Source organism: Trachurus trachurus (assembly GCF_905171665.1).
Source record: "Trachurus trachurus genome assembly, chromosome: 13".
NCBI lineage: Eukaryota > Metazoa > Chordata > Actinopteri > Carangiformes > Carangidae > Trachurus > Trachurus trachurus.
Genome location: NC_139892.1, coordinates 35,816,636 through 35,829,194, shown reverse-complemented (window position 1 = coordinate 35,829,194; position 12,559 = coordinate 35,816,636). Strand labels below are relative to the sequence as shown.

Below are 12,559 nucleotides of genomic sequence, written 5' to 3'. Positions count from 1 at the left end.
CCTCTGTGTGTGTGTGTGTGTGGTGGGATGTACACTGACTCTCAATTTCCCTATATCTGCACCACGGGGAGTCATCCCCTCCTATTATTTGCCCACAGCAACAAGAGCTCATTATAAAGCCAGACAGATGTGTTCTCCATTTGTGTCAAATAGGCGGAGAGGGGGGTGTGAGTGTGAGAGAGAGCTGTAGACCGTCTGGGTGAATTGTTAGAGGTAGCTCTATGTGTTAGACTGATTTTATGCATGCAAAGCATTTTTATTGTATAGCTGAAACCCTGATAACACCGTCTGAATGTGTGACAAGTGTGGAATAATTTGCATCTCTCATTTTGTGTCTTTGTTTTACAGTGTTGAATACAACTTCATTACTGGTGTCGCTCCTCGTGGCACTTTAACGACCATCTGATCTGCTCATCAGGAGAACTAATTACGGGTTCCCTTTGTCTGTTTCAGAAATCGAGCAATAGCCGATTATCTACGTTCCAATGGATACGAAGAGGCATATTCCACTTTCAAGAAGGAGGCGGAATTAGATAATGTGAGTAGATTAAGGGTGGACACACACATCCGCACAGCCAATCACACCAATTTAGACCAACAATATGCCTTGATTTCCTCTATATTTCTCATTTCACTCAACATGTTCATGAGTGTGACCGGGAGCACCTGCACCCAATTATGCTGCTCTGTCTGATTAGGGGTCTGTGCTACAGCCTCCTGCAAAAAAAAAAGCTTTTATCCACTTGGTGTAACATGTACAATGTCACAGTGACATGTGCGTGTACATTTGATGAAAAAATGAGAAATTGCTGGGTTTAAAATATGCTCAGTGATCACATCTAATGTAACGGTTTTACCATGTAAATATTATAGTGCACAATTTTAGCATTGAGATCAGAATTAGCGATTGAGTTGTACTGAACTATATTATACTTGGTGTTGACATGTATGAAGAAAGGTAGGAAGAAAGGTTGGAAATACCTCTACTGTAACACTGACTATAATTCTGCTGTTAATGTTGACAAAAAATGAACAATATGAAGGTGGAAATCACAGCAGAAATGTCGTGTTAGTTTGCAATAGATTTTACAGTTGTACACAAAGAACAAGTGCATTTTCATTCTTCATCTGTCATTCATTTTTCGCTTAACAGAAATACAAAAGCATTCAGTTTTGCCTTGACTTAAAGTGTGTCTACACTACATCCCTCTCATACCTCTTTTCTTCATTTTGTCCCCTGCACAACATGGAGAAATAAAATAGATGAAGTCACGTTGAATATTTACCATCAGATCCTTTACAGTGAAAAGTTGTCACACACTGGGAGACCCGGGCTAGTTGTAGGCTTGCAGTGATGTTTACCATTCAACACACAACCACAGTCAGGGAGATTAAGTAGAGAGAAGTCTTTGATCCTCACACTGTTCCTCTAGTGTGGATGCAACACCTGCAGTTACCTGAAGACATTTAAACATTATAGACATTTTTTCTATTTATAGAATGAATTGTAGTACAGCTCAAACCCCCACAAGAGCAGAGCGATCAAAACACAGATGTTTTAGTAGTGGGAGTAGGGATGGGTACCGAAATTCTGTACTTTTTTGGTACCGACCGAATTCCCACCAAAGTACCGAGTATCGATTCACATAAAGTCAATCGGTACCACATTTCGGTACCTGAACGCACCTTCGTCGTGCGTCAGCGAGAGTGCAGTCTGCATGAGCCCTGCACACTCGCGCCCGCCCCCCCCTTCTCTCTCTCTATCCCTCCCTCTCCCTCTCTGAAATGAGACGCGGAGAAGCGGTAGCACCAGCCCGTCGTTTAAAATCAATACCTGAAAAACAGCCGTCCGTCATTTAACAATGAAGAACGGACTGTTGTGACAATCCGTACCGAAGCGGTCCGGTCCCGAGTCCCGCTTCTCATCAAGTCCTTGTCATGTAATGAGAGCACATCTATGATCTAAACGAGGATGAAGTCCCACTCTCCTCTCGTCAAAACATGAAGTCCACATGTTGCAGAGTTTGCACTGAAGTTTCAGTTGTTTTTTTTTATTTAACAAAGTTTCACACAGAGCTTTTTGATGGCTGTAGGAGTCTCTCCATGTTTCTCCTTTTCCCACAGTAAAAACTGACATTTTTTCAGACAAGACTATAGTCTCATAAACTTTTTTTTTTTTTTTTCATTTAATGACTATTCCATTATGAAATTATGAAATTATGAAAATCATTGCCCATCCCTAAAACATAAAATACTCTTAAAGGCTGAGGAGTTGTGATGTTGTTAAGAGGTAAATATTACAATTTTAGACATTTTGATTTTTTTTTTTTTAATTACCACACACACAAAAAGTACTGAAAACAGGTACCGATTGGTACCGATATCGGTTCCCAGGTACCGAGTATCGATACCAAATTCAGATTCAAATGTGAAAGGTACCCATCCCTAAGTGGGAGTATTAAAAAATAAAACCAAGTCATGTGAAGCACTCGTCATCTCTGACTTGTTTTAATCCCGTTCTTTCTGGCTCTGCCTCGTTGTAGCACCTTGCCTTCACGTGACACCCCACCCCCTTATTTTCCTTTCTTCTGCCTTTCTTCTTTTCTTTTTTTCCCAGGCATTTTCTCTGCGGCAGCCCTGTGCAAGCAGACTGAATAATAGATGAATGGCACGGAGGGATAGGTTCACCCTGTTGGGTGTTAGTCCTCAGCCAAATGTAGACTTTGGCAGCAGCCTGCTAAACCAAGTGATTTCTACCACCGGTTTCCTAAAACCACGTGATTGGACAGATATTACCAAGGTGGTTTCTATGTAAATGTGGTTAGCTGAATAAAATGTCCTTTACGGCATCTTGAGCAGCTGTATTTAAAGTTAATGCTGTGTCAGGTTTTCATAGTGGGAATAATTAATAGAGGTAACGCTCTATTTCTGTGTGAAAGAAAATGTGAATACCTGTCTGCTCTCGCTCTCTATCACACTCACACACACACACACACACACACACACACACACACACACACACACACACACACACACACACACACACACACACACACACACACACACACACACACACACACACACACACACACACGTATTACCCACTGCCAATAGGCTGGCAGGCTACAATGAAGTCTGGCACTTGCCGTTTTGTGTGTGTCAGTGTGTGTCCGTGTGTCTTTGTGTGTGTGTGTTGGTGTGTTGGGCAGAGTCTCCAGGCAGATGGCAGATTAGATGATGGCAGACTTGTCCAAATTGGGCTCCCTACTCTCGCTCTCTGTTTTCTTTCTCCTCCATTTCCCCCTCTGCCTCGGCGCTTGTCTTTGTCTTTACAGTGGAAGGAAGGAATAACCTGGTGTCATTGAGAAGTGTTAAATATAGGCCTCGGCGTCGCCTGCTTCTCTCCACACCTCCAGGATGTCTGCTTTGTCTCCAGCCCAGGCTGAGGAACTGCTCGTGAAATTGGAGCGAAACACTAATTTTCTCCATCGCTGACACTCGTGGCTGTCTGTCAATGTGGGTTTTTGATGCTTTGATAGTTAGTAACAGCCGCGAGGCATGGATTACACACACACACACACACAGCACCACCAAGGCTGGTGTATTGTGTGTTGAATGAAACTATACACTAGACTTTATTTAGCTGTTTTTCCTTTGTGTGTTTATATTGCTTTTAGGGAAATAAAGATGGTCCGTAAGAATATTTTTAATATGTAATAGATAAGTCATCAAATCATCATGTTTTTGAACAAGCTGTTGACCTTTTTAAGTTTTGTTTTTCTTTAGAAGACAAAGGAATTGACAAAATCGTTTCAAGCAATTTATAGGTTACATTTTTTATGTCTTTTTTCTCCGTTATTTCCTGTTCTTGCTTTTATATGTGAAGTTTTATGGCTTTTCTTTTTTCTAATGATCAATAAATCTGCCTTGACTTTTGATTGATGTGATGTCATTACATGGTTATAAACAAAGTCATTAGATAGTGATACCGTAGCCTCTGGGTAATGATGATGATGAGCATATTTTACTTTTTTCTTATTTATTTACTTTATTATGTGTAGTCGGCCAAACAGTTAATCCAGAAAATGATTGGAAAAGAAAATAATTGTTAGTTTATTATAGTGTTATTGAAACCCCCTTCACATGGTGTAGAAACAGACTGTGTTGTCTTGAGCCACGAGGTCGTGTACGTAGTCGGCATTGTCCAGGTCCTGGTATGAGGCTGCAGGTGAACTCAGGCCTGTGTCGGCCGGCACCGCCACAAGTTAACTTCACCGCTGCCTCCTGCACCGTGTGTGTGGCTGTAAGCCGCCTAAGTCTTCCTTGTCTGCGGGAGATTAGCTTGTGTGAGAGGGATTAGGACTGGGGACGGGTTGTGTGTGTGTGTTGGTGTGTGTGTGTGTGTGTGTGTGTGTTGGTGTGTGTGTGTGTCGTACAGTAGGTTGGTGGTGTCTGGCAGTCGGCGTCGGCCTGTGAGGGGCGTGTAAATAATTCCCTGTTCTTTCTTCTTACTATAGCCAAAGACTTGAACATGCCACCCCCAGCTGCCCCCCCCCTCCCCTCCACATGCCTCCCAGATTATGCTGAGCCCACTACTTTGATTGGCTTTCTCTGCCTGTTTGCTGATATCTGTGTTTTTCTCCCCCCCCTCTCCTCCTCCCTCCTTCCCCACAGAATGAAGAATTGGATAAGAAGTACGCCGGCCTTTTGGAAAAGAAATGGACCTCAGTCATCAGATTACAAAAGAAGGTTTGTGGGGGCTTTTTCCTCCTCAAAGAACGCTTGTGGGGATTGTAGTCTTGTGAATGGTTCATGACATTACTGCTGAATCCACTGTTAACACTCAAACAAGTGTAGCAGGGAAACATTAACCCAACTGTTGGTGTGCAGTTATTTGTTTAAAACTCCAGCAGTTTGAAACACACTATATCTATAGATTAGCTCCACTTGTGCATATTTATTTCACTTTTTTTTTGTATTTAACTCATGACCAAGTGCATGCAGGGTTCCTATGCAAGTATGGAAAGTATGGAATTTGATTTTATACATTTCCAGGTCTGCAAAACAGAAACTATTGTATGGAAATATATTTACTTTAATACTTATCTGGGTTTGGTCTAATGTGAAGTTATTTGGGTGAATTATTTTGTATGTGCTATTAGGTACAATCTCCTGGAAATTATTTGGTGACATAATGGCATACAAATTCAGAATAATGAAAACAAACGATCAATTGCTTAATTTATTTACATGATACACATCTAATTACTAAAATGTCACAAATTATTAGATTTTTTTTTTTTACCGAGAAGTCTGGAAATTAGGATGTGTAGTAACCCTGTACATGGTATGGAGCACAAACATTAGTTAATATGGCTTTCCACCTCTGACAATTGGAAACAGGAAAAAAAAAGAAAAGAAAAATAAATAATCAATATAATAAAATATCACCTAAACAAAGGAAGGCCGCTCTTCAGAAAGACACCTAACTTATAAATAACTTACGCTTTTACCAGACTGTAGCAACACAATCAGTTTAAACATAGATGGGTGACTCACCTCTTCCATATACCTTCCACTTACACCTTTGACACTGTGACCTTTGACCTGTGCTCTCTGGCAGGTTATGGAGCTTGAATCCAAACTGAATGAAGCTAAAGAGGAGATCACCCTGGGAGGGCCTGTCACTCAGAAGCGAGACCCCAAAGAGTGGATCCCCCGCCCCCCAGAGAGGTACTCGCTGAGTGGCCACCGCAGTCCGGTCACCCGCGTCATCTTCCACCCGGTCTTCAGCGTCATGGTGTCGGCTTCTGAGGACGCTACAATAAAGGTCAGTGTTGCTGAAGGGGTTAAATGTTGTTGTTGTTGTGCTAATATGGTGGTCTGGATGAAATGCCCTTGATCTTTTTTGAAATAGCGTTTCAACTTTTCACGGTTATCAAACATACACATACATGATGCCAACAAGTGAAACTGTTGCTGAATTCCTGCAGGGTCGTCTTCCTCCGTTGCATGTGATCGGACCTGATCTGTGTATCTGTTGGTTTGTCTTTCCAGTTCAACATAAACATGAACTGCATCCAGGGTCCAAAACTAACTTTTTCACTTACCAGCCAGCCTGGCTGGTAAGTGATTTTTTTTACCAGCCAGGCAGATATTTTACCAGCCAACCAACTAAAAATTGCGTTTAAGTGCTGTCAGTATTATTTAACGTGTCATTTGGGTCTTATATGCGATTCTCAATCAATATTTTAGTAGTATGTACTAATACTAGGGGTGTGCAAAGCATCCGGTATTTGTATTTGTTGAGGGGGGGAAAGTATTTCTATTTGTATTTGTGTTCGAGTAAAATTCAAAATAGGTGTAAAAATCCAGTTTTTTGAGATACACTTCTAATTCTAATCCATTATGAATCCCACCACCACCTGCTGAACAGACAGAAAATAAACAAATAAACTATCATTAGTTCAAAAATCTCTCTCTCTCTTACAGTTGTTTAGGATTGTGTGTGGTGTTTTTAATCGTATTTTTTTTTAAGAATAATAGTTTAAAAAAATATTTATCAGTAATATTTACTTACTACTTTTTTTCAATTACTAGACGCTTAAGGCGACCCCATCTGAATTCTAGGCGACCCCACATGGGGTCCTGATCCTAAAGGTTGAAAAACACTGCTCTACTGTCTTTCCTGTCTGCTCTCAGAGTGTGTGTGTGGGGGCCTGTAGTGTTGATTCTCTCTCTCTCTCTCTCTCACACACACGCGCACACAAACAAACAGGCGCGCCCACACACATGTTGTCAGCGGTGAGGTCCGACCAGAGCGGTTGACATGTGTCCAACCAACCCAATCAGACGCGCGGGTTCGGAGTCCGGACCGAGAATTAAAAGTTGGACCGCGCTGGTCCGTGCTTCAGCACCGTGTGTCGGGCCGCGTCTGGTTTTAATTAATACGGGGATAAACAGTCAGCGCCGCGGTCACGGAGCTGATCACTGCCCAAAGAGAGAGAGCTTTTTTTTTACCGGGCGCGCTAAACCACACAAACGGGTACGACAGTAACAACACCACCTCGACGCTGTGAATGACGGCCTGACGCGCTTACCTGACCAAAGATCGTCTCTGCTGGAAAGACACATTACTCTGTCAGGAAACAACATACCAGCATCGTTCTCCACCAGTAACGAAAAAATGAAATTTTCGTCTGTAAAAAATAACTCGCCAGAGTGGCGAGTGGTCTTAAAAATTTACCAGCCAGAGACAAAATCTACCCGTAATTGGCGAGTGGCGAGTGTTAGTTTTGGACCCTGACTGCATCTACTTAATGATGTACTGTACATGTCAGGCTTTCCAAAGCCACAGTAGATAATGGAAACATTGACGATGAGCCTCAAAAGTCTTAAGATGAGCTTGAAATTGTTGGTTTTCCAGAGATGAGAAGTAGCTGTCATGCTTAAATGACACCTTGGGTTTTAGGAATTTACTCACTGCTGATGTAGTAAAAGGTTTCGTATACAACTTAAAATGGGATTAAGGCTTTGTTTTTTTTGTTTTTTTGATACTTTTTATTTAGTATTTTCAGAAATAAACAAGTTGACAACAGACTGTCAAGACAATAAAATAAAAACACAAACGAAAACATGGGGGCTCCTCAGTTGAAAGACCTATATATAATGTCCAGTGTCTTTACTTGTTAGTGTGTAGCGTCCTCAATTGTTTTGATAAAAGCAGTCCATTTCTCCCATTTCCTGGAAAAGGTTGCTCCTCTAGATCGGAGAGAGAAAGTCATCTTTTCCATTAAACACATTTCCTTCACTTTGTCCATCCATTGGTTAATGCTTGGAGATTCTGTTTTATACCAGCATTTCGTTATAACTTTTTTACAAGCCATCAACAGTATTTTACACAGATGGCTTTGTTTTTGTTTTGTCTCAATGTATAATCAAGATAAATCTTGTCAGCTGATATGTTGTCAGACATTCATAACGAGGTGACAACAGTAATGATTTCAAGCTGAGGTCAGAGATGCCGTCATATGTTCTAGAGCTGGCTGTACACTCATACATTAGTCCGTTAACCATATTGCAATTGCAATTCCTTCTAAAGTTCCGTGTCATCTGTGTGGTTCAACAAACACAAGCAATAACTTGTTCTGTAATATGACCAACACAATATTTGATACATTAAACATAAATTGTTCTTTAAAAAAAAAAAAAAACGGAATAGATCCACAGCGACATACAGTTCCTCTCTGACAGTAAAGTTTCAGCTACGTTCAGCCAAGTCTGACGCCAGTATAAACAAAGGATAATTTCCGTTTTTTACAACCTGGACCTTATTTCTAGCATAAAATACGATCATTTACTCACCCAGACAACTTTGGTGTCATTTGGAGTCGTTTTGACGAAATTAGCCCCAGTGGAGCGGCGCGTATATCCGTATAATGCGAGAACACGGGGCACGCAATGCAGCCTCTAAATAACACATTATCCGCCGCAAAACTCGTTCATTTCGCCAATATTTTGTTATGATACACTAGTGCTATTCCCCTCCGAGCCCGTGGTGGCATGTTATCAACATCCGGGGTCTGTAGGTTGACTACTAACCTCCGACCTGGATGATGTCATCTCCGACCGCTGCCCGGCTCATTCTGATAATAATGATTCCACTTCGGCATTCGGGTCCATTTTTATCTCAACTAGCCGAAGCTTTAGTGAGTCCAGGTTGAGGAGAGGAAGCCTGTGGAAGCTGAACTTCATCCAGCTGCTCATTTTGTTCTGACAAGTCAGAAACACGCAGAAACGAACCATAGCATTAGCCGTAGCAAGTTAGCCGCGCCGGGCAGCGGTCGGAGATGACATCCTCCAGATAAGAGGTTAGTAGGTCAACCTACAGGCGCAGCATGTTGATAACATGCCACCACGGGCTCAGATGAATGAACGAGTTTCGCCGCAGATAATGCCGTTATATAGAGGCTGCTCTTGGGTGCCCCGAGTACTCGCATTATACGGATATACGCGCCGCTCCACTGGGGCTAATTTCGTCAAAACAACTCCAAATGACACCAAAGTTGTCTGGGTGAGTAAATGATCGTATTTTATGCTAGAAATAAGGTTGTAAAAAAACGGAAATTATCCTTTAACAGTGCAGCGTTGTTGCCTCTTTTCACCGACAGCTCCGTAACTAGAGCATCATCACAGCCTGTGCTGCCACAAAATCACATTTATTACATCATGATATAGTTGCAAACGCAATTAATCGTTCAGCCTCATTACAGGTCTTCTTCTTTCCTCCTTCACTCTCAAGGACACCTAAAATGTCATCCTTGTCTAACACATCCAGCACATGGTGTTATTTACTCAGGAAAGTGTAAACATCACTCAGTTGTGCAAGGCTTCTGGTTGCCATGGTAAAAACTGAACTCCAAATAATAAATTTCATGTGACATTTGTGTCGGCAAACACACCGTCACATGCCACTTTCATCTGAGTCCAAGCTGTGCCTTGGTGTTCAACAACGTAGTCACACATCACAAGGTGTTGTACAGCATATCAATACATTTCTTAACATCCTATTTTCAGATTAGCCAATTATTTAGTGCAGCTGTTCAGCTCTGACTTCCTGATGTTTCAACAAAACCCATTATTCATGTTTATCCTGATTAGAAATATTGAAATATGATATTGCATATACATTAAAAAAAAAAACACTTCTGATGTATGAAGGTTTATCATCTGCACAGCTCTGGTGGAGACAAACTGCAGGGTGCTTTGTTTGCTGCCAAACCCCCTCCTCACTCCTCGCAATTATACAATCTACAATTTTAAGATTCAGCTTTAAAACCCAACAAAGTCTCCTTTTTATTCCAGTGCCAGCTGAGTAGCAGCTTGAAGGCCGCTCCTCCTGTGTCCTCCTTCCTGTGCTTATGCATCACTCTTCAGCGCTGCCCCCTCTCTCCTCTAATTGTTTTTGCGCGGCATACCCTGGATGACACAAGTATCTGTGTCTCTCTGTCGTCCCAAGACTCCTTATATAAACTCTGTGGTGTGTCCCTGGGCTGTTTCTGCGGCAGCTTCTCTCTCTTGCCTCGCTGCACGATGCCAATACTCTGCTGAGCTGTTTGTTCTGCATGTTTTATTCATGAGACAATAGGAGAGACACATGTACATCTCCTCCTCGGCTACGCCCACACAGCGGGGACCCCTCTCCATGTTTTGGCATCTTCCTCCTCATCCGATCTCACCCCCTCCCTCCCTCCCTCTGCGCCCCCACCCCCCCATCACCCCCCCATCACCCTGCCTCATTTATCTTCCACTTAAATCTTCAGCTGCCCCACCGTGACCACCTCCCCTCTGGAGGAGACAGGCCTGAGCCCATATCTGAGAATTCAGCTGCTCTTCCGTGCACCAGCTCTTCCCTGGTTGCGTCGTCGCCTCTCGGTGGCCCGGCCTGACTCCCCGTGTCCTACTTTCCTCCTCCTGGACAGAGCTGTTGAATTTTTAACTGGGGAGTCGACCTCGTGTTCTTAACACAGACTGAAAAACCTGTCGGCTATCTTGTGCCAGGGCAATAATCTAAACTACCACTGATAATCTAAACGACTAAAGGCCCATTATGTTTTATGTCACTCAGCCACTCAGGACAGATTTATTGTGTTTTTTTGTTTTGTTTTGTTTACCCAACCTAGTCAACCTAGGCTGTAACTTTGGACCAAAAAGAAACAATAGTAGCAAACAATTCAGAGCAAAACAGGGAATTAATTATGTGAATGATCGATCAGCATAAGATTGATCTATTACAAATGTCTCCAAAATATTGTGAAAAGTAGACCGTGAATGATTAATTGATCAAAAGGAATTACTAATTAACTGACTTAATTAATTATTTGAGTAGTTTCATGAATTGCATTTCATTAATGGGACATGCAAACAAATGTTTGTATAACTTTTGGTCTTTGAAAGACAAAGATCATCTTGAATAAAAACTCTTACACCTGATATGAGGTGAGTTTCTAGGCAGTTGTTGTAATAATGCCCTGGACTAGTGATGTGCGGATCGATACTCAAGTATTGATACTTCCAATACCAAACGTGTCCGTTTTAGGATCGATACTCATAAGAAAGGATTGCTACTATCACCAGTCTGCACTAATCTGGGGGTTAACAACTATTTCTTATGACAATAGACCGTTATTTTGCTATTTACAGGCCTATTCTCCGCCGGTTGGAATGGACTGCATCTGCTTCCACCTCTGAGGCGAACTATGGTTGTGTAAATGAAATTAATCCACACGTTTCAACTCATAGACCTAATGGGAGCAGGAGGATTACAGTTTGGATGTTATTCTTGATTCTTGAAAATAGTGTTTCTAGTGAAAGAATAAGAACGATAACCTGTGATTTATTTGCTGCTACCTCAGAGAAATTCCAGACTATTCCTTTAAATGTGTCAAAACTATGCTCTAAGTAGCAAAATTTCCTATATTAATGCCATAGAATTGTGGGAAATTCACATACCATGGTTACACCCTTCATTTAATGTCTATTTTTCAGTGTTTTTATTGCCACTAACAACCAAATGAAGCTAGTCTGTGTTTAAGTGTCATTGCAAAACTATAAATTGAAACTGTCTGAATTTTTGTTTCCCCCCTCTTCACACATGAAGCTTTTGTAAAATGTATCGGTATTGGTACCGGCAATACCACCTTTGGTTTTTATTAGGTATGGGATCAGAATGAAAATCAGTGGTATAATCGCACATCACGACCCTGGACTGGTTGATCCTCAGTCTTGTAGCACTGAGTCACAGGTAGCAGACGGATTACATGTGATTTAAATGCTGCTGAATACGGTCGACGTGTGTGTAGACTGGGACCAGGTGTAACTTCAAACACATTTACTGCATTGATCCTCTACAGGATAAACCCCCCCTGTGCACACTGGACCTCAGGGCCATCTGCACTGTCTGTAGGTCCCTTTTAAGGGGGGGGGGGGAGGGCACAGAAGGACTAGCGGGGGGGGGGGGAGAGGGTGGGGTTCACTTGTCGCTGTCTGCTCCGAATCCCCCACCCCAAGAGGAGGCACCAAGGAGGGTTTATCCCTCCGTGACAAACCGTCTGTCTGCTGAAAAGCCGGAGAGGCAACAGCTTTCTCAGGCTAGAAAAACAGGCTTACCACTGTTCACTCCATATTTTGTCTGTGCTCCAACTGGCTTCACCACACTCAGCACATAAACTGTCTCTGGGCTTTTATCAGGCCGAGCTGTAAACCTAATCGGCATCTTGGCACATGCATTCTTGCCATTAGCAACAGTCATGCAACAATCATGCATCCTGTAATTCAATAGACCGAATCTCCTTGTTGTTTACATTCTACTTCTGGGTAGAAAACCAGCACGTAATGTGAATGAGATCAATAGTAACGAACGAGAGTTTAGCTATATATCATATTTTTCACGCCCTATCACCGTTTAGACAAATCTGAAATGATTGAAGAAACATTACTATTTCTGTGTGTGTGTTTTGTGTTGCTATGTGTTGTATTTATTCAGTTTGGGGGAATCACG

The 12,559-nt window shown here is 42.1% G+C and overlaps 1 protein-coding gene across 2 annotated transcripts in view; it reads left to right on the top strand.

Annotated features, from left to right (window-relative positions):
* The window catches only part of LOC310995689 (lissencephaly-1 homolog), a 52,861-nt gene that overhangs the window by 25,771 nt on the left and 14,531 nt on the right, over positions 1-12,559 (top strand). For both annotated transcript variants that reach the window (XM_083984808.1, XM_083984809.1), the window contains exons 3-5: positions 454-538; positions 4,675-4,749; positions 5,624-5,830. In XM_083984808.1, coding sequence (XP_083840934.1) covers positions 454-538; positions 4,675-4,749; positions 5,624-5,830 — 367 coding nt within the window. The remainder of the gene's footprint in view (positions 1-453; positions 539-4,674; positions 4,750-5,623; positions 5,831-12,559) is intronic.